At 40.7% G+C, this 22,689-nt stretch overlaps 2 protein-coding genes and 1 long non-coding RNA gene across 3 annotated transcripts; 1 reads left to right on the top strand and 2 right to left on the bottom strand.

The window, feature by feature from the left end:
* Positions 1–1,725: 1,725 nt before the first annotated feature.
* skap2 (src kinase associated phosphoprotein 2) lies at positions 1,726–15,173 on the bottom strand. Its single transcript, XM_033639869.1, has 13 exons — positions 15,017–15,173; positions 14,530–14,635; positions 14,372–14,397; positions 12,769–12,867; positions 9,986–10,066; positions 9,713–9,796; positions 9,427–9,551; positions 9,000–9,063; positions 8,744–8,866; positions 8,508–8,585; positions 6,364–6,476; positions 2,335–2,438; positions 1,726–1,944 (listed from the first exon to the last, which is right to left on the bottom strand). The coding sequence occupies exons 1-12, from the start codon at positions 15,054–15,056 to the stop codon at positions 2,346–2,348; spliced, it is 1,032 nt and encodes a 343-aa protein (XP_033495760.1). The 5' UTR covers positions 15,057–15,173; the 3' UTR covers positions 1,726–1,944; positions 2,335–2,345.
* A 3,093-nt stretch (positions 15,174–18,266) lies between these two features.
* hoxa2b (homeobox A2b) lies at positions 18,267–20,316 on the bottom strand. Its single transcript, XM_033641578.2, has 2 exons — positions 19,627–20,316; positions 18,267–19,165 (listed from the first exon to the last, which is right to left on the bottom strand). Exons 1-2 carry the CDS (start codon positions 20,003–20,005, stop codon positions 18,477–18,479), a joined length of 1,068 nt encoding a protein of 355 aa, XP_033497469.2. The 5' UTR covers positions 20,006–20,316; the 3' UTR covers positions 18,267–18,476.
* A 437-nt stretch (positions 20,317–20,753) lies between these two features.
* On the top strand, positions 20,754–22,560 carry LOC117266404 (uncharacterized). The gene is made up of 2 exons (XR_004502489.2): positions 20,754–21,484; positions 22,120–22,560. It is a non-coding gene; the product is annotated as an uncharacterized LOC117266404 (long non-coding RNA).
* The last annotated feature ends 129 nt before the right edge of the window (positions 22,561–22,689 follow it).

The following is a 22,689-nucleotide window of genomic DNA, read 5'->3' on the forward strand; positions in this document are numbered from 1 at the left end:
CAGCAAATCCAATTTTATTTATTATTACTCAGCAGCTCAATCTATATATATTTGGCCGGTGAAAGTGTATCTTTATGGTTGCAAGTATTAATTAGTGATATTCTGGTATCATTAGTGTAATTTAGTGCTTGCTAGATTAATGGCATGGTGGCATTTATCTATGAAACATTATATCTTGATGTTAAATTGCAATAAAAGAACCTGTATATTCTGCAGATATGGCTGTCCAAATCTAACGGAGGGGGATGGGGGGTGTAGTTGACATCCATTAAGGATATCCTTTATTGGCACATAAAAATGAGAGGCAATATTTAGCCTTACTTGCCTTTGGCAACCTAACCCATAGCCTGACATTAAATAGAAGACTAAATACAGAGCTATGTAAGCAGTACAGAAATATTTGTGTTTAAAGCCACAATTCAACACCAGCACCAAAATATGTTTTAAGTGTTACGTAATCTGCCTAAATGATGGAATTACACACACTCAGCCTCTGTCTGTAATGTTATTTGGTGATTCCCAGTCACTGAGTATCACATTGTTTCACTACATCCATTCCCTCCGCTAAAACAAAGCATCCCCCCTCTATATCCAATGTAGTATATTCAATAACTAATTATGGTAATTCATTACATCTCCAATTAGCAGAGAGGCTTTATCGCTGCACTACACCGTAAAGAGTAGGATTTATGTTGGCTTTGAATGTCACCCAGAGGACAGAGGACTAGCTCATCACTCAACAGGAACAAAACAGAGAGACAGGAGTGAGGAAAAAAATAGAGGGAAGAGGGAGAGAAAGATACAGTGAGTTATTGGTTAATGAACGCATTTTCCTTCCCATTTTCTCTCAACCTTGAAAAAACCTTGACAAAGCCCCCCTTTGGTCCGCAGCAAACCTAAAAGCAGCAGATTACCCTGACAGATAAAACTGTAGCACAACTTTGGTGTTTCAGTGAGTGAGGCTGTAAAAAGATATGTACAGTATGTATGTAACCTCGGAGGGACATGCCCAGCTAACGCCACCTCGCCTGCTGTCAAACAGCCCCTCAGAGGGTGATAAGCATCCCTGCTATCTGTGTGGGTGGCTGTCTTATTAGTGCACCTCAGCCATTTCACTCAGGCAAGCAGCACAGCCAACCATCTGCCACGCTGTGATCCTCTGCCCAGCAAAGTCTCTCAGGTGCCATAAAAGCAAACTCAGTGTCCCTTTGAAGCTTGGAACAAAAGTGCTGACCAGATGAATAAACTCATTTTTTAAAATAAAAATATTTTTTCATATATCCAGGGAGTTGTGTACATATATTTGCCGTGCACAAAGGATTAGATATTGATACTGGCCTGATGTTTATGGCACAGCATTACAGAAGACAAATGGTTCAGTAAAATTAAATAGTATTGATAAATACACTTATTCATTATGTCTATGCATGTTAATGGTTTCTTTACCCAATAAATACTTCAACAACCTCCAACATACTGTTTGATAATTGATTTTTGCGTTTAACCTTTTTCCTCCTGTCTCTACTAACTGTTATCGTTCATTCAGTCTGTAAACATCATTTAAAAATTTGTGTCTGAGGCAAAACAAAACAGCTATATGGTATTTCTGTCTTGAGCATCTCTCTTACATAAGTAGTAATCTATGACCTTTGAAGAGACTCTATTGCCACCTTGTGGCTTAAGTAGCAGGTTAATAATAATAAAAAAAAACACTGACACAACAGATATGTTTAAATCTTTATTTATCTTGCCTTCTGCAAATACATTTGCCACAAGCAGAGTATGAAATGGTGTGAGAAAACTGTATCTTGGAAAGGAAATAAATACAAAAAGCAGTGCAAAGTGCAGAACCTGTAGAAAAAATACTCTTTGATATGTTGTTCAGTCTATGAAAATATTTTCATCCAATCTTCAGTCTTAAAATGGATATGAGAGGGACAGATCCTGAAAATGAAACAGTGAACCAGTTAAAATAAAGCGGATTAATTTCAGTTACATTTTGACACTGAAACAAGTATAAGGAATCAAACTTGTTCATTGCAATTAGGGCTGCACAATATGCAAAAAAAAAACAAAATTACTTAAATAAAAAATTACTAAAAAATATTATACGACTTGTGATTTCATTGTCACTGAAAAAAAAATAAAAATAATGATGTGATTTTGACAAGCAAGCATATACCCTTATGTCTGGAATTTGATTTGTAGGCTGTACGTTGTGATTTTACCATTACCAAGAAATTGCAGCTCCTGTGATTTGGATATTGCACTTTGCCAGACTGTAGTTCTGACAGTATTTTGATTAACTTCATTCATGACGTCTGAGGGACTTACATGGGGCATATTTATATAGCATAAAGCTCCATCAGGAAATCTTTGGGGACAATTCCTACAGTTCCATTCTTCTCTCCGACCCACCAGCCAAAGTTCTGATACTCCTGAAAACAGGTGGAGACATTGAGATGATGATAAGAATGTGACGTGGGAAACAACTTTTCATCTCTTTAAATTCATGTATTCATCACTGAACAGCAGAGGTTTTCTTCTATTTATTTATTTATTTATTTATTAGTTAATGTGTCAGGAACCATACAAAAAACAGTGTAACAGGTTGCAGATTAATGGAATATAGGATTTCTAGCCAAGGCTGATTTGCAACCTCTGTCCCTGGGCAGGCTTTTCTGCCTATAAAATGCAACCATTATAACATATCATCATTACTATGAATACGGTAGACTGACTAACGAATAGTAACATTCTCAAACATGACATGATCATATAAAAAATTACAACATTAATCACATTACAATCTTTTTTACATGTGTTGCATATATGTATGCATGCACATGTAAGTTCACTAATTCATGGTAATTTACAGCACATGTATATGCATTATTTGTGTGTGTGTGTGTGTGTGTGTGTGTGTGTGTGTTTGTAGCCTTTGTGAGCATGTATGTATTGTGTGTTTATCACTGTGTATCCATTGCTCTATCTGTGTGCATGATCAGAGATCAGTGATGAAAGGTTTGGTTTTGTTTCAGCCAGTGTTTCACCTTCTCATTGAGCGTTTTCAGATCTGTTTGTGTTTTTCATCATCAATTATTGAACCCCAAAGCTGAGATTTATCTTAAAATTTAAAATGTTTTCTGATAGGAACAATTTATAGGTAAAGAAAGCAGCTATTGCTTTAGTCAGACTGACAGCATGTCTAACAGATGAAGTCAGAATTAGTAAGGATATGGCGCCTTGATGATGTAGGTTTAGAACGCCACCCGTGACCCACAGTATCCCCTGTTTGTGTCTGGTCTGGGACCTTTGTTCCATGTCATTCCCTATCTCTCCCTGCCCTCATCTTGAGTCATCTCACCATTATCACTAGCACATTTCTTATCAGTATTACCTGTTAACTGTTCACGAAATCTCTTGTTTTTATTTTTACTCCCACCTCCAAAACAACACCTCCATCCCATCAACAACTTTATATCTCCTGTTCCCTGTCCTGCCTCTCTACCCGCTGTCGCTTTTGAGACTGCACACACATCCCTCTGCTCCACACAAAAACCTCAGTGTGCGTAGAGCACATCGCATATAAATCTGTCACAGCATGACAAGTAATAGCTCCAAATGGCTGTCAGCATGCTGAGATGTGAGGGGGGAAGCTGTGAGGAGAGATCTGAGACAAGAGCAGAATACCCCTCTCTCCCTCTCTCTTTGGCCAAGAGCCTGACCTCACATCAAAGTCTTCCCGGGACATGAATCAACACGGGAGATCACATCCTGACAAGGTTGAAGGAAGAGGAACCTGCACAATGTTTCAAATCTGCGCCAAAACTCGGGGACAGGGAGGGACCACATCTGTGTCCAGTTATTCCCAGGAGAGAGTTATGGATGTAAGTGATCTCACGGTAGTATTAGACACAAGAAGATTACAATAACAATAGTGATGGCTGGCATTGACTGTTGTCTGGTGACGGGCCATTCATCATGTCGGATAAAAAGGTGCTTGACTTACTGTCCATGTCAAGAATGTACACACAGGACATGAATACAGTAAAAAATTAGGTTATTAACTGCAGATTAAACATCACAAGAAAGAAACAGAAAAAAAACATTAATGTGTCACATGATTACAATGACATTTCACAAGCCCCTGAGGGGTAATATAGCAGATTGGCATGAGGTGTGTGTAAAGGAGTGTGTGTGCACATTATGACTTCCTGCAGCTAGCCTTTGAAAACCAGCAACACCTCATTGTGTAGTTCTGGCTGACAAATAAGTCGTGCTTGAGCAAGTGTGGGACACAACATGAGAACACATACACAGAGCAGTGAAAAAGTAATGACACCACACGCTGTGACAATTGGTTACACAAATAGTGTATAAAAATACTGTGATTTCATTTCTTAAATGAAACTCTCTACAGCTGATGCATCTGGTTACAAGCATGAATTGTACAAGTGATGAGGTGAAGAGATGTGCAGACCCGATAACAACAGCACTAACACTTTTGAATGGTGTTTACTTTTTATCAACCCATCTAACCACTTAAGTTAAGTGAGATGTTACATCTCTCGATTAGTTTTATGTGCTGTGACTTGAACGAGGGGGTGGTGCAGCACAACACTCTCTCCCCTCTCTCCCAGTCAGGCCCTATAATCAACACCCAGGTCCTGACTGGGGGGTCTCGCAGCTGTAACACTACAGCTATTTCTGGCCTGTGGAATGGGGGAGGGATGCAGGGAGGAGGGAGAAAGGAGAATGAGGGAGGAGGGAGGTTGGAGGTTGGAGCGACTGGCGGGGGAAGGAGTCGACTGTCCCTTTAGCTGCAGCTGGCTGCTGCAGTCCAGACAGGTTTTATGGTCATTGCCCTCGCAGCAGGCCACAACCCCCAACACCAAGGTTTCAGCTAATGGCACTCCCAGTCTGAGTGAAAAGGCAACTTGATTCTTGGGCCTTTTCCACACACACACGAAGAAGGAGTCATAAACAGGCATTTGGCCAATGAGCATTGATGGTGTCTGTCTGCTTTGTGCATTTGTTTCCTTCAATAGTGCTGAATCAATTAATCAATCAGCTGGTGGACAGACAGTTCACTTTGATAAACCATTATTTAATCTATTTATCAAACAAAAATGCTAAACACTTGATTGTTTTTGCTGCTCATATTAGTTCTGCTGTCAGCCAAAAAAAACTAAAGACATTTCCTAAGGCTCTGGTTCGCATTTTGCAGTATTTTCTGACATTTTATACACTGAGCATTTAATCTATGAATCAGAAAAATAAACAGAATAATCATTAATGAACATAACTTGTAGTTGCAGCCCTCCCTTATGTTCCTGACTGAAAAAGAAAATGAATTACTAGTCACAATCATAATTCAGGTTTCTACAAATAATGTTTGGAGCTCATCAGTCCCATGTTTTTAGTCTTTGTGGCTGCCACTAGATGGCAGACTTGAATTTGGAAAGGGACCTGGCCAGTTGACAACAGTATGTCTCAGTTGACTACATGCTCCACAGAAACCAAACCAGACAGGAAATACAGCCAGTCTAGATGTTGCACATTTCACACCTTTTTTTATTTTTTTACACAAACCACAGGGTCACCATGCATCTGTAAAAGTATAAAACTCCCTGACTTATTCACAGTGCAATGTTCAAAAACAAGCTTGTTAAATGAATCAAATCAAAATCCAATTCCACGTTCATATGAACCGGTTAAGCACAAAAGGGCTCCTGTTTAGTTACATAATAGAGGTAAAGAACGGCCCCTCAGTTCTCAATACCTGGCACCCACGCCTAGCCGACAAGCCTCGGAAATTGTGCGTCCACTACACGTCCTCACCTGCTCTGACACAGAACGGCGGACTGAGCCTGAGTTTCCTGAGAACACACATTCCTATTTGGCGAGGTGAGGGAGACGTCTGAGAGGTGTGTGGGCTGAGAGCTGCTCACAGCCTGGCATGGCAGCAGCAGCGGCAGCGTGCTGAAACAGTCCAGATGGAAGTGATGGAATGGCGCTGTGTGCCAACTCAGCCCGGCCTCCGCCAGCAGCACTAAAACAGTTTCCGTTGTGACACAACTAATCCCCATCACAGTGCCAGAGAGAGAACCTAGCCCAGTCTGCCTCTTACCATCAGCCATCCACCTCCAGGCGGTGGGCCAGGTGCTGCCAGTAAAGGATATGAACAGTCGGTTCCTCTGAGGGCCTAGAAATAACTCACTTTAGGTGGTCTGAGACCAGCAGAACCACCCGAACTACAAAACTCGGCTCACAACTTCTGCAGCACTGTGAGCTTGGAGCTCATCCTGGCCTCACCATTCATCATGCAAACGCTCATTAAGGGACAAATTAGTGTTATACCTTGCTCAGGATGTAGATAGCATCACCACGTTTGAAGGACAGCTCATCTGGGTGGTCTCCTGTACAGTCCCATAAGCCCTGGTAGAAGTTGGGGTAGTCTGTGCTCTTATCAACTGGAAGGCAAAGGGGGGAAGTAGATAACAGCAGATGAGGTGCTTTATTTTCTACTGAGAGTAATCACAGTGAGTGTAAACGTCTGACACAGCAGTTTGTGTGCACCCAAACCAACAGGAGGCAGTGGAGAGCCAAAAACAGAGCTGGAGGCAGACAGCAGCTGTTTGCCAAGTTCATACTACATGCTAGGGTTTTGGGTAGGTATATGTTCACACTGGCAAAGTGACAAAATGAAGTACACTCAAAAAAGTCAGTATACAGAGTACAAAACAAGCTGTTTTTGAGTGTGTTGATGGACACAATTTCCCACTATTCACAAAGAAGACAGAGCTCCACAGCTTTAAAAATTTAACTATTGTGGATGGAGGTAAAACAGCTCTGGGAACACCTCAGTAACCAAAAAAGTTAAATCTACCTTTTTCTTTATTTAAGTTTAATTTGCAGTGTCATTGTAAAATTTAACGATTAGTTGATCATTTGATCGACAGAACATCATTCTGCAATGATGATTTTTTTTTTTTAAAAATGTGCTTTTTCACTGTGAGAAATTGCTGTTTTTTCTGTATTTTAGTTGTTTTTTTTTATCATTTTATAATGACTATCTTTTCGTTTGGGACTGTTGGTCAGACAGAGCAAGACATTTGAGCATGGATGGATTACTGAACGGGCCTACAGGGTACAGGCCCGGGGATCCAAAGTGTCTGGGGTCACCCTTATTTTTATACAGTCTATGGGGTCACCCCAATTTCACCTGCAAAATGTCACAGACATAACACAGCACGTATTGACCAGCAAGCTACTCATTATGACCAGAAGGAGATGCCAAAGAACTGCAAAGAGACACAAAATAACTACAAAAAGGGGGCAAACCAACCACAAAGAGACACAAAATGACAAAAAAAAGACAAAATGTTAGAGACACAGAGACAGAAAAATAACCTCATAGAGACACAAAAAGACTACAGAGAGATGCAAAGGAACTGCAAAGAGACACAAATGAACTACAAAAAGGGACAAAAAAACACAGACAGAAAAGAGACACAAAACAACTAAAAAAGAAACAACATGACTCCAGGAGAGACAAAACAACTACAAAAAGACACAAACCACAGAATAACCACACAAGATTACCACAAAGAGACACAAAAGTGAGATGCAAAATGACTATAAATAGATGCAAAACAAAAACACAAAGTGGCTAAAAAACAAACAAATAGACTGTTTGTCTTGCTCCTATGTAGAAGAGAGGGGGGTCCTTTTGCATACCTGTGCCCAGGACCCCATCATCTCTAGGAACCCCCTTGAACTGTATGAAATTGTGAGTGACATTCTCATCAATTTCTGACATTTTTATACACAAAATGAATGATCGATAATGAAAGTAATCATTAGTTGCAGTTTTATAAAGCCGCAGTTTGTTTGACTTTTCACAGCGTACATATTCCATCATTTTCTGTTGGTATAAAATAGTAAAGTATTAATTTTTGTTTTACTAACTGCAAAAAGCAGCAAACTATAAAAAATGTCACACTGAGCTGAATACAATCAGCCAGTGAGAGGAATTAGGACACAGCTAGTTTCTAGGCGGTTAAAGTGTTCACCTCTCTGCCTATTTACTGATCTGAAGTGGGACCATTTCCTGTTTTTAGGCGGCCTTCAGTGTGTGTTAATGTTGTCATTAATATTTACATAGATACAGTAGATAGAGACAGACAGCGCTGTATTTTTGGACTTACAAAACTTTGATACGTCACTTATTGTAAAAGGAAGTTAGCCAAAAGTTATTTCCAGCATTGTGCTAACTTTCAGTTGCACATGTTCACAGAGACTTCCTCTGTTAATGTCACTTCTTCTTAGCTGTGGCTCAGAGGGTTGAGTTTGCTCACGACAACAAAAAAAACTGTGTGACAGAATATTCATTTATTGATCACAGTCACGTCCTATCCTCAGTATATATAGTGTTACTGCACTCTAATCCACAAACTCACTCATATCTATGCAGTCAAAACACAAATGTCTGTGCTGTGTACCTGAAGCAGGAGGAGGCGCAGGTTTGCTCACTGGTTCCACCTTTGGAGCGGGCTTTACTGGGGCAGGCACATCATCCTCTGGAGATACAGACAAAACATTGATGAATGAGTGACCTATGAATTAAGGTTATCATTCACTCTCTAATGTGGGCTGGGAAATTTGCAGTGGCAGAAAACTGATACATGTTCTGTAGGACAACTCAGATTGTCGCAATGTTATAAATGCACAGTCAAACCTGGGAGCTCTTCATAGATGTCTTCGTCGATCGGCTCAGAATCAGCTGTATCTTCTATTGCTCCAACGTCATCATACACTTCCTGTTCCTCCTCTTCATCTACTGGGATGATGCCTGACATATCTACAAACCATAAACTCTTGAGTATTTGGCGACAATGTTGAGAGAATTTTGTTCATTCACACAGAAACAACTGTTGCTGTTTGTGACATTATGGAGCATCGTGATGAGTTGTTGTGATTGTAACAGTCCAAACCTCTCAAAACAAAGTCTATCTGTTTCACCCACTCCTCCGCCTCTTTCGCCGATGACGCACAAAACTGTGATGAAAGAGGAGAGAAATGAAAACTGCAGTCAGTGCAATATGCAGTTCTACATATATTAATTAACATAAACAAATAATGCCGCATTTATGCATAGTAAAATGTTCCACATGGAAGAGGCTGGATGTTAGAAACACTCATTTGGACTTTTTAAATATGCATGTCAAGTTGAGCTATTGCAAAGGCGGCAGTGTCAAATGAATGAATAGGTTTTTAAAAATAACGATTTAATGAAGTGCATGTACACACATGCCTTGCCAAGTTTTAAACATGGCACATCTCAAGGCCACATTTGTTTTTCAATTAGGACGTACACTTCGAACAGCAGTGACTCAAATCATCACCAAGAGACGAGCGCACCTGATAGACCCGCTTGTCTGGAGCCGAAATTTCAAAGCAGCAGTCTTTCTTCGAGTCTTTCCGCAAGGTGCTGTTCATTTTGACAGTGTACCCGTCAATACTGAACTCTCCCTTCTGCTGCTTGTCTGGTTACAGGAAATTAAAACATCATCATTAATGGTTCAGATAAAACAACTGCAATGTCACCGTCAAAGGCAGAATGCCAAATATCCATCAGCTTCAATTTACCCAAACAGTATGTGATTCATACTTGACTGGGATGAAGTGTAAATAAAAACTGAAGCACCTTTTTCACTGCCATAATAGTAGAAGGTGTGATGGCTCAGAGCGCACCATCTCTTTTGCCACTCGGTGCCAAAAAAGCTGTGATCTGTGGAGGGAAAACCAACAATAATCTCAATTTAGAAGAAATAGATCTGTTTTTCCAGTTTATTCAAGGAGCTGTGTATTGCAAAAACAAAAAGTGAAATGTCAGTGGAAGTTCATTGTTATTTTGTAAATCCTAATTGAAGGTGCAATAAAAAAACTGTCTTACATGCATCTTTTCATAAGCACTCACCCTTTCTGCGCTTCTCAAGGTATCCTGCTTTAAAGACAAACTTAAGGTCCTGAGCCGCCACAGGTGGAGACTGCTGGGAACCTGGAGAAGAGTTGAGGAAATCTATCATCCATTAAAAGTCTTTTTATTATGTAAAAGCTAAATTACATTTGATTTAAAAATATTTAAAGGACAGCTCACCTCAAAATCAAAAGGTACATATTTTTCCTCTTACTTGTAGTGCAATTTATCAGTCTAGATTGTTTTGGTGTGAGCTGCAGAGTGTTGGAGATATTGACCGTAGAGATGTCTGCCTTCTCTCAAGTACAATTTAACAGGATGGCACTCAGTGTGTGGTGCTCAAAGTGCCAAAAAATACATTTGAAAAACTCAACAACACTGCCCCTTTCCTGAAATCATGACCTGGTTACTCAAGATAATCCACAGACCTTTTTGTGAGCAGTTTCATGTAGGGACTATTTTCTTACTACCAAACTACACTTGCCAACCATATCACTGTGCAGAAGGAAATGTGCATCTACTCATGGACGAGAGGCTCATACTTGTGAAAGTGGGAGATGTAAACATTAATGACAACCTCCTCACCTGATCCAGGGCCCCAGGAGGTGCGCCAGGCTTTGAAGCCAATTTTCATAGTGGCCAAACAGTGTAATTACACCATCACATGATGCCCCATGGCCGAAAAAAAAACTTTTTCCCATGGACTTTGTAATGGTTTTGGGTCCGTGTAGCTCTTTGGAGTTAGAGGACAGGCAGAAACTCACTTCCACACGAGTGTGGGATTTCACAAATGCTCGTTGTTTATTTTTACGTCAACTTAGAAACACTCCAACTTTACCAAGCCCGGTTGTACGGCTACTACAATTTCATACATGAACATAATAGTCGCCACACGTACTTACAACCATCACTGTTGTGTTGAGAGACATAAAGAAAAAGCAGGAGCACATAGGTGTACGTCCGACCAGCGTTGGGTGCACTCTCAACAGACTCAAATCATAACAAGCGCTGCTTGATGACGTTGCTGTTAAGCGACACAGTATACACCAAGTTAAAGGCACATTTCATATATTCGACTGTTACAACTTACATGGCGAAAAATACGTCTGTAAAGCTATGGATACATTTCTTGAGCTTAACAACCCCCGCGAAAAACTCGTTTCATGTTCGGGATATAATCTATTCGGTTCAATAATAATGGAAAAGTCTAGAAGAGCCACACGATTAAATAATTTTATTCACATTTAAGTTAAGAAAGAGCTAAACCGACAGTAGTCTCTAGTGAGCCTGCTCTTATGGGCAGCATGGTGTGGAAGCAGTGCTGATATGGTCAGTGGGTGTAGGTCAGTAAAAGAAAATAGGGCCTACTCGGGCTGCCCCTGAAGGTCGGAGATTCAATCATCAGTTGGAGACCCTTAGTCGATTGAAATTCCTTCAAGTTGAGCTTTTTTTGTTGTTGTTGTTGTTTTTGTCAGGCAGTGTGCCATGTTCTGGGTGATTTCAGTCCCCAGATTTAGCTGCAGAATGAGTGCTACTCGCTTTCATGATGCTCTTCAGTACATGAAGCTGCGGACATGGAGGCAGCTGCCTGGAGGAGGAGAGGCTTTGGCTCATCAGGCTCCAAGATAACATTATCTTCTGCCCTCTGTGTAGATGTGGTGAATTTACAGCTCACAGCAACCTAATACAATACAGTCTCTCTCTTTTACATAAATATATCTAGTGTCCACAAAAAATGCTGTTGCAGATTTCCGATCCGTCGTTAGTGCACTTAGCTTGTTTACTATATGACATGAATGTCACAGTCATGCTGAGCGTCCCGCTGAACCCTGTTATAACTCTCAACACTATAGAGAAAAGGAACTAATAGGTGAATATTCATACTGAACACCCAAATCTGATTGTGTCTGAGAGAGACATTACTGTTGAGTTCCATTACATTGGAGAGAAGGCAGACATTTCCATGGCTAATTTTTTTAACACTCTGCAGCTCACACCAAAACAATCTATAATGATGAACAGCACTAAAGGTAAGAGGAAAAATATGTGTTTTTAAATTTCAGGGTGAACTGCCCTTTAAATATAAACAGATGGGTTTTTGACTAGCTTCATATATTCTTCATGTGTGCAGTTTGTCATGTATTAATTTGACTGATGCTGAAATAAGCAGCCAAATCCTTGGAGGCTCCACTAAGCAGTGTTTTGCTTCACACTGGAGGAGATTCCTCTTGCAGCGTGCAACTTCAATGCAAATGTTCAACTGCTGTGTCAAAGTTGCTTTGTGTGAAAGAGCGGCCATAAAACTGGCAGCTGCTTGCAGCCCATAAACCCCAGACCCCTAATAGCCATTTCACACAGATTTCCCTTATACTCTATTTATAAAAGTAAATACAACATCTTGCATAGATTGCTATGATGGCACTCACAGGGTTAATGCTACTGTATATTGAAGCATGTTTTTTCTCAAACTACAGCCATGGCAGTAATGTTCAGTCCCCAGACTGGGGCTGAGAGCAATAAAGCATGCTCTAGCTGTCAAAGGGGTGGAGTGAAGGAGGTGGTGGGAGTAGCAGTTGTGCCCCCAAATTGCTTCCCAAGTATGTTGCCAAGCTACACTTGGAATGTCTCCCTCATTGTGCCACTCAAAGTCACTTTCTCCAAGGAGCAGACCCAAGGATTTGTATATTTTCATGCCAAGATGCTATTTTCAATACCTTTAATCCACAGCTTGTTAGCAGTTAGCAAGTCAACTTTTGGACGTTTGCTAAGTGCTTGTGGTTTACCTTCGAAAGCCTCGTCATCCTTGTCTGTGCGCTCGGACTGCAGCGAGCCTCCATCATTGTTGCTGTCAACGTCCTCCTCATCATCTGAGTCATCTCCACCTACAGAGCAAACAGAAAGTGCTTTGTAGTAATGGTACAGTTATGTTGTAACACAATGGTTCCCATCCTGTTGTGCAGATCTATGAGTTGTGAGCTGTTTGTATGAGAGATGATTTTTAACTTTTCAGACTGGAGAAGTTATAAAAGCACAATACAGTATTTGAACTGAAAACAAGGAAACAAGAGAGAAAAGCTTGAAAAATAAACATTTTTTTAGCAGCAGAATTTAGATTTTTCTTATATTTTAAGCTGGTCATAGGACTGCAACTAACAATTAAATTCATTACCAATTAATTTGCTGGTAATATTTTCATGATTGACTGTTTTAAAAATAATAATTAAAAATGTGAAAAATGTCATCTCAATTCCCCAGAGCCCAGAAAGGTGTCTTCACATTGCTTCTTTCATCCAACCATAAGTCCAAAACCTGAAGATTTACTATCATAAATGAGGAAAAGCAGCAAATTCTTACATTTTAAAAACTAAAATCAGCAAATGTTCAATCGATTATCAAAATAGCTGCTAAGTCATTTTCTTTCAATTATCTGATAGATTATTCGACTAATCTTTGAAACTCTAGTGAGTAATTATTGGGTGGAGGTTATGGATTATTGCAGCCCGTTCTCATTCCCAACATGTCAAATGCCGCCACTTGGTCAGTGATTTCGGCATCAGACAGCAAAGCAAAAAGGCACCATTCGCAGTGGTATGACACTCTGCTGGGTGGCAGCAGTTTATAACACCACTGGTTTCAAACTGACGCTGCACCTTTCGCAGCAGTATGATAAGCTGCTGGGTGGCATCAATTTATAACACCGCCCAACAGTGTCAATTTGAAACACTGCCAATAACAACATAATATAAGGAGGTGGAAAGTTCCTATTGGGCGAGTGGGAAGGGCGGTGAATGGGTCCAACAAACCCCTGGACTTTCACACGAGAGCCCGTTGTTCGCTTTCCATATCAATGTCAGTCAAACCTAAGCATGTGCTTTTGTTGCACAAGGAAATATGTCATATGTTTATCTTTAAGAAGACTACGAGTAGAAACTGTACATTTCCTGTAACAACGGAAGTGTATTTTGAAAAGACACAATGCATGTAACAGTCGCGAATAGACACGGTGTCCCAAAACGTCATCAACAGATGCAGGAGGATACCTAACGATGATATTTGATGACTTGGGCTGAGAATGTGTTGATTATTGTGTTACATGTTTTTATCTTTTACTGTATGTCTTCGCCGTTCAGCTGTGGTTGTTTGTTTTATTGTCATGAGCACATGGAGGCAAATTCCCAACAACTAAGTTGTACGACAGTAAAGTATAGTATCTTGAAATTATGGAGGCATCATTTTTTAATTTGACATGATACCATTCAGGGGGTTTATCCTGATGTAATAAAAACTCTTCTTGTGACCTCTTAGATTCATGCAATGACCTCCTGTGAGGGCCCCGACCCTCAGATTGAAACCCACTACTAAATAAAGTGTAAGATCAACACTCACTTCTGTCCTTGAAATCGTGTGGGAAACTGTTGAGGAGACACGAGAAAGCATGTTAACAATTTTCACGTTACATTTTAATCTTTAAATATTAGCTCAAGTGACATATTTACAACCAAACTCCACCACCCAGGAAATCCTGCAGTAAAATACACACATACCCCAATTTGACCTCTTTAATCCGTTTGATGAAGGCTTCCCTCTTCTCTTTTGCCTTCTTGCTTAGATTTTCCCCTTTTAATCCATCAGAGAGGAAATATTCAAGGTCTAAAGACAGAAAAGACACCAGGTCAAACATTCATACAGTCTGATATCACTTGCTGGATGTGGTGTCATATTTTCCACTGCTGCTGGAGATCATGTTACCTATCAAAAGCAAAACAGCACAGCGGTTTGCAGCCTTGGCGTCAAAGCCTGCTTTGTTTGATAGCCATCAGCATGGATGAATGAGATACAGCAGCACTGTGGTGTGTTGACGAGATGCAACAGGACAAAGTGCAACTGAAAACTTGGTCACCCATATTGAGCCTGCGCTTCCTCATTTTACAAAACAGTCTCTTTAAAGCTGGACTTCGTGACACAAGCTCTACATAATCACGGTAAACAACAAGCTGTGTGTAAACAAACATTAATTTATGAAGGTTTTACCTGAAATGAGCGCGGTTAGCTCCTCGGGAATGCCTCGCATTGTAATGAGAGTTTGTCGGTGGCAGCGTTGGACCGTCCGGAGAGGAAACTTCACCCGACACGGAAGCAGCAGAGACTTCACGGACACGGAAGTTAATCTGCTAATTATTTATCACTGACCACACAGTGCCGCTGCAGAAAAAACCCCTGAAACCTTCCTGTTGTTCAACACTGACGTTTATTGGTCCATCAGCTTGTGTGTGTTTGTGTATATAGTTTCTGATGACGGGGAGCTGATGCTTTAATGGAGCTGCGGGTCTTTACACACTAATAAAGTCAGCGGATAAACGCCTGATCATATTTTTGATTGATTCCAGATAATATTTCCTCCGGCACTTAAGTGTGACTGACTCACTGGACACATTGGGAGTGTCTTTTTTTACAATGATGCAAGCACTTTGGGTTTATGAATATGTCAACATTGTAAATCTAAACAGGGATCATTAATAGTTGAGGAGGCAATTATATAAAACTGTTCTAGAGGTTTCTGTGCCAGATTTTTTTCAAGTCTTCTGCTGCACTGGGTTATTTCTGAATCACAGTTTGACTATTTGCATCTCATTTATGAGATTTTAATCAGCTTCTATTGTACAATCAATCATTTTTCTCCCATCCTATCTGATGCAGTAACAAAAAACACTTCTTACATCAAGTCAAACCTGTGCCTCCTGGTGTATTCAGCGAAAGCAGCTGGTTGTCATATTGTTTACAAAGGTGTCCCTCATCCATTAGTCATCTTTTGACAGGCAGTATCACCCAATCCAGGTTTAAAGACTGAGCCTTTGAACTGTGTAGCCTGTTGTTGTGGGAGAATGACACAGAAATGTCAGTGCAGCTCTGGAGGGGCCGCATGAGCGGCTTCGGCTTGTGCTTGTAGCTGCAGGTGCTGAACAGGGTTTGTCAGTGCTGCCAGAAACATTTGATTTACTCCAGTTTCACCCTAGCAGCTTTGGGTTGAATTGAACACACATACAATATCTTGTCTCTCCTTGAAGCTAAAGCTAAAAAATAGCTAAATTTTGATGACTGAGATCCAAAGATACTTAAGAAAATATGCCACTGATGCATTTTCTACACTTTAAATGTTGAATTGTTAGGAATGTTTATTCAGAATCATCATAAAAAAGGAGCACCAGATCTTTAGACTGTCTTGTCATGTGTCCCTCACTCCCTAAATCTCAGATCATACTCTGCACAAAAATTCTGACATCACTTCCTGTTCAGAGTTATCCGAGTAGCCAATAAATTCTTTATGAGCCACAAACCCTCTGAGGTCATTTAAAACCTGACCCCCTCCTGACCTGGCAGTAGTTCCTCCCAACTTGGAGAGGAGAGGAGAGCCAGCTTGACCTTTGACCCCATGTGTGTGCATGTGTGTGTGTGTGTGTGCGTGTGTGTGTGGGGAGAGAGGGGGGGTTTGCTGGCACAGTGTTGTATCTAGTTTCCCATAAAGCTTCATCTACTTTTCTGTCATTTAACAAACTCCTCCCTGCGTTGGGTTCCTTCCCCTTTTCACCACTCCTTTCATGTTGGTAAAGCACTCACTGCACAAAGGCACCAAACTCTTTCATGTAACTATAATTAACAACATCGAATAATCAAGTGCATGAATTATGTAATGATCAAATATGCACATTGCAGCTGTCTTGGTGACATCAGTAAATTAAGGGAGAATGGTGCAGCGTGCTCTCAAATTATAAACTCTTTTTTAAATAGTAGATATCATGATAAGTCCTATTTGTGGTTAGTCTAGCCTGCAGACATTGTGGACACTGACATGTGCTCGTGCTATTTATAATGAGCTCAGTGGCTTCAGCATCAAACCATATCTGACTGCCTCTCTGCCTCCTGGGCTTTCCAGACTTTCCCCTTTCTATTTTTAAAATGATAAAAATCAGCCATCAATTATGACTAAACCTCAGAAGGAGAAGCAGTTCAACACCTCACCTCACCTTTTTATATTTTATTGTTATTGCTGTGAGGTTCCGAGTCACACCGCACAATCCTGAGAGCGGCACGATGAGTAGCCTACAGAGACACTGAGCCTGCGAATGAATCACGGTGCCGGCAGAAACTGGTCAGAATAATTGATCCGTGTGATTGTTAATCTTGTGATTCCTGGAACAATCTCTGGCTTTTCATCGACCACTTTCCCCTAAACATTTAATAACTGTGTCCTAATGAAGAAACAGAGACCACAGCTGTGTCACTGTGGCTTCTGTCTGTGTGTGTGTGTGTGTGTGTGTGTGTGTGTGAGCCGAGGCTCAACTGGTCGCTGTGAATTCCTTCAGCAGGAAACAGGGACGAGCCGTTTGGCCCAAATCAACAAACATTTACCTTTGTATAATATTTTACTATAAATTAATGTTATAAATAGCCTGCATTCTTTTATTTGTCTGAAATCTATTTTAGCCACTGGTTACAAAACTATTGAATTCTAATGTACACCAATTTGAAATAAAAAAAACTCTTACGTAGGCTGATTTATAATTAACCTTACATAATTATAAATCATAAAAAGTTTTTTTGATGAAAAAACAATAGCTTACAAGGCGCGATTCTTAATTCAAAAAGATTGTATTACACTGCGGATCAGGCTATAAACAAGCACCCTCAGTGCTGTGAGTTTTATAGGCAATAAAATTTAATTAGAGAGCCAAGAAAAGTCATAGCTTTTGGCCTGGGACTCCTAGCAGGCAATTCTCACTGCAAATGTTCTTTTTCTGGGTTTCAACATGCGGGGGTAATGAATCTGCTCCGGTTTTTTTTTCTCCTCTGCTCAGATAAATCACTGAGGTCTGTAAGCATGGTCACAGTGGGGAAAAAAACTCGGCTAAACCTGTAAGAATAAACAAATATTCTAAAAATGTCACTTGCATTTTATTTGTATTTCATTCCACTGCATCTATTTGGCTGATTGTTTTTGGGGAAGTTTGACATTATAAAATCAACAGCGTCTTTATACAAGAACATTAATTTCAAGACTATAATTTAGAAAATATCCCGTGGCTTTTAATTTAAACAGTTTATATTATCCTTATTTAAATACTGCGAGAGTCTATTCAGCATTATGAATTATGCATGAACATAATTCATTTCTCTCATGCCCAATATTGGTACATATATATCTTTTTATGTCTTAATGTATATGCCTATAATCGATGAGCTCTCCAAACTTTCTTGCTGTGAAATAAGACAATAGCGCGGCTGATTGCAATCAATGTAAAGTTTTATTTCAGGAAAAATATTCTGCTCAGTTATAGTCAAAATCCATATAAAAATAAACTCTCCTCTCGCAGCCTGTGATGGAATAAACAGCCCATTTAGGCTTAATTTTTGCTTTAACTTACCGTGAATGTGAGATATTAATGCTAAAACTGATAATCTGAACGCATGTCTGAGTTCAAATAAAACAAATGTTTCAATAGCTCATGTTCTGCAGGTCGATTGTTGTGAGTGTTTCTGAGAAAAGGTCAAAAGTTTCGGATGATAGAGGAAGGGGACTCGGTGCAGAATCTGACAAACTTGGTGAGAAAGAAGAGGAGGATGAGAAAACTTGGAAATCCTGCAAAGAGACGTCCAGGCCCGGGGAATGATCATTGTCTGGGCCTATTGTTGACACGCAGATAGGAACAGTGGGAGCCGAGTTAGGAAAATGTTTCAGATTTTTCTCATTGCTGTTCAAAGGCGCAACAGCCGGGCTTTGGTTCTCCCCATTGTGCCCGTTCTGACAGTGTTGTGAGGTTAAGGTATTCTGGTGGAAATACCTCTCCCTTTCCAGGAGCGTCCCGGCAGCGCTGACGTTCTCCGCCTGCTCAAACTCGTCCTCCGGCCCGTCGTCCAGGCAAGCATATTTCCCCTCACTGTCCCGGTTCTCCTTGCAGTGCGTCTGCCTCTTGTGCTTCATCCGCCTGTTCTGAAACCACACTTTCACCTGCTTCTCCGTTAAATCCAGCAGAGCAGCTATTTCCACTCGCCTCGGTCTGCACAGGTATTTGTTGAAATGAAACTCCTTCTCCAGCTCCAGAAGTTGGGTGTTGGTGTACGCAGTCCTCAACCTCCGGGATGCCGCTCCACCGCCAACACCAACCTCTGGTACCTCTGGTGAACCTAGAAAAAAATAAACCAAATATTATTATTTTTTTAATCTCAGAGAAGGTGGAGAAAAATAAAACAGCAACACAGTTGTGAGTGGAGGAAAACAAGCTCTATGGGGTGAAACTTGTGGCAAGCAAGCGCCGGGACCGGGAAGATTTATGGGCCCCAGGCAGAATATGATGGGTCTGCGTGGACAGGACAGGACGGAGGGTGAAGATTAATGAACATGCCAGCTGCTGGCCCGTGTAAGAATAATCTATCACTCTCCATTACTGTCAAACATTAACACTCTTACACTGCATCACAAGTCAGTGCGTTACTTGATGAGATTAAGCATGCTTAAATCAAAATCCTATACTGGCTTAAAGGGACGCCCACGTTGCACAAGGCCCGGGATGCAGCTCCTTGCTGAGGGGGAATCCTCAGACAATGAGGAGCCTTTTACATGGAGGTTATTAATCATCATGTCTTGCCTTGGGGGGAGAAGTAGAGTGGTGAGGAGTCAGTCGTTGTCGCCGAGGAAGAAGCAGCAGCAGCAGCAGTCTGGTTTCTCTTGATGCTTTTCTTCTCCTTCATCCACGGGTACTCCGGGGGTAGGGATGCAGCCTGCAGCGGGCTGCAGCCTCTCAGAGCCTGCTTTGAGCGGCTGTGGCGTGGGTGGATGCCCGGGTTCAGGCCGGGGATGGTCTGCTCAAAAGGAGGAGGAATCAGTGTCGACTGTGAAAGCGCCGAGCTCTTGATTGATGAACTTTGAAATGCATCACCGACAGGGTTAGTGAGAGATGTCAGGCACTCAGCGAGCGACGGCTGGCTGTTGATAAAACCACTTTCTCGCCCAAATTCGTAATTCATCTCCTCCCGCTTGTCTCGAAAACTCGCTGATTTTTTTTAAAGTGAATTCAGATTAATACGCACTTTACTGTCATAAACTACTAAACTGGATATAGTCGTATGGAGACCTCTATGCCATAAACTATTGCTTTCATGAGGACATGGTTGGAATTAGACCGTGCTGCTTGTCACATGATTGCATCTGCCCAATGACAATTTGGGGTTTTTATCAAAAGAAGCCACTGTCCCCTGTGATTGATCGAGAAAGTCGGAGGGGTAACGCCTCGTTTCGGGGGTAGGGGTTGCTTTATTTACACATTTTTTTGGGGTCAGTTTGTTCACCACTGCCTGCCCCCCCTCAAACACACACACTCCCCCCGTGCCTTCTTTGCGCGTTCACGCAGTCTGCCCTACGATTACGCGCGTGTGGGTCGCGGCGCGCGCGCGCGTGTGTGCATTTATTTGTAGCGTGGCACCCCACAAATCATTTCAACAGTCACATTTGTGTCTCGTAATGCGGCGACGCCCACAGTCGTTATCAGTGCCAAGGCGTTAATCTTGAGACTTTGTTGAAGTTTTTTTTTGGAGAGGAAAAGCTGCACCAGACATCCGACAGCATGTCCACCCCTCCCCCAACACACACACACACACACACACACACACAGAGGGAGAGAGAGAGAGAAGGAGAGAGATGATTTTTTTTATTAGATTTCATGTGATTTTGAGTTCATCCCATTCTGGCGCATTTGGATCTGTAGTTAGTCTGCCTAATAATACATTGTGTTATTACAGGTAACTTTATCATTGAAGTCTTTGCAATATATTCCCTGAAAAGAAGTATAAATGGATGAAAGCAGTTTTGGATACTTAACGATCATTTGTCTCTATTTTACAGTTTATAGTTCCCTGCCCCACATCCCATTTCATTTATTTTATTTCACCTATAGGGATAATGTTGACCTAAGCCATCATCCTTACACCTCAGCATTATTGGTTATAACATAGCGGAGAGCAGAAATGATTTGCCACTGTAGTGTGAGGCAGAGGAAAGGTGGGGATCTGATGGCTGTTTATTGCTCAGGCTCTAAACAAAGAGCCCTGGTAGCCTGCGTGTGATCAATCTTTCTCGCCAAAAGGTCTGACAGCTCCCAGCCCTAAGAACACATTTAAACCATCTAACACTCCCTTAGATCATATATGGCCAGGAAGAGGACAGCCACTCTCTAGGTGAGCTGTAGGAGAAGTTTTCAATTTAGAAATGTAGGGATTTCTTATAGAGGCGCGGATGAGATGCACGGCCATTACGCACAAATCTTTTCTTTTTTTGCTCACTCGCTCGATAATGAATCAAAAATCCATCTAAAGGCGAAACTCTGTCGCTTTTTCGTTTCTAAAAGGGACTTTACAGACACAAAGAAAACGCAGAGGAGAGGAGAGGACTTGGTTAGTGGTATAGAAACGAACGGAGCAGCTTTTACATAGGATCAATTGTTTGCTGAGGTGAGTGGGTGTTGGCATTCAGCAGAAATCCCATTAAGTCTCATACCTTTGTTTTTCTCTGGCCTGTTCGGTTTCTAGAATAATTCTGTTTTTTGTTATAATTGTTTGAAATGTTTAATTTTACTTCATATAACTGTGTATTTTGACTTATTTTTATTTGTAAGGATGTACTGTGATAATAATACAGATCCTGTGAACGAATGATATCCGAATAGTCTGTAATATTAGACTATAACTGAAAAACAATTGGCTTAATCATTTTAATTTCCTTATATCTTATTATTAATTGCTACTAATTTAACCGAATTCCATGTGTGCTAATTGTTATGCGTTTATGGTTATTCCTGCAAAGTATTATCTAAACTAACCACATTAATTTACTGTTTATTCTTGTTAGAATATGCAGAAAATTATCTTTTATATAGAAATATATTGTATAAATATAACCTGGACAGAGTATAGATTTAAATCGAGGTGTAAAAACAGAAAAATGACACAAGGAGAACAAGAGCCTTCTGAAAAATAAATAAATAAACCTCAGTATTTATCAGAACCTGAACACATCCTGACGCTTATTGGAGATTTTATATTGCAGATGAATTTTGATTTTTGTCTTCTTTTTCGGAGCTGTGCAGACATAAAGCCGCATTTTGCAACTTGCTGCAGGGATGCAGACAGAGGACGGTGTCTGGAGGAGCTGTGAGGAGGAGCTGCGCGTTTCCCGTCTGTTCTGAGACAACAAGAGACATCTGGGGAGCAAGCAGGCCAAACCTGCCACCACCGTTGTTTTCTTAAAAAAAAAAAAAAATTCAATCAGCTCTTACAGCCTAAACTGTGCTGTGGAATTATCTCCATTTGTAGTGAGTGTGACTCAAATGTTTAACCAGACTTTAAAATAAATAATTGCACAATTACCACATGTGCATCTGTTTTATTTTTTAGTGTGTGATGGCAAATATTGTTTTGCAATTACACGACTACACGACTGTTGTAATTATAATATATTTATTACACACTCTGCACAAGAGACGTTATGTAATATTTGGAATTATATTTAATAAAAAAGACTAAAAGTGTTTATTGCATATTATATCCGTCATTAACGCTGCGTAATATCACATATCACACTATATTCTGACTGTGAGGGGGAAACTGGGGGGAAAAAAATACAGCAGCACATTCAAGCTGCACACAGTCCTTCTGGA

The sequence above is a fragment of the Epinephelus lanceolatus genome, chromosome 10 (genome assembly GCF_041903045.1).
Source record: "Epinephelus lanceolatus isolate andai-2023 chromosome 10, ASM4190304v1, whole genome shotgun sequence".
NCBI classification, from domain to species: domain Eukaryota; kingdom Metazoa; phylum Chordata; class Actinopteri; order Perciformes; family Serranidae; genus Epinephelus; species Epinephelus lanceolatus.

What these genes read in the sequence shown, in the direction of transcription:
- skap2 (XM_033639869.1), bottom strand. Translation starts at nt 15,056, where the DNA reads ATGCGAGGCATTCCCGAGGAGCTAACCGCGCTCATTTCAG. An exon ending in ACACGATTTCAAGGACAGAA is followed by an intron (nt 12,868 to 14,371) that starts GTGAGTGTTGAT and finishes TTTGCTCTGTAG; the next exon opens with GTGGAGATGACTCAGATGAT. An exon ending in CAGACAAGCGGGTCTATCAG is followed by an intron (nt 9,064 to 9,426) that starts GTGCGCTCGTCT and finishes CTTTCATCACAG; the next exon opens with TTTTGTGCGTCATCGGCGAA.
- hoxa2b (XM_033641578.2), bottom strand. Translation starts at nt 20,005, where the DNA reads ATGAATTACGAATTTGGGCGAGAAAGTGGTTTTATCAACAGCCAGCCG. An exon ending in ACTCTACTTCTCCCCCCAAG is followed by an intron (nt 19,166 to 19,626) that starts GCAAGACATGAT and finishes ATTTTTTTCTAG; the next exon opens with GTTCACCAGAGGTACCAGAG.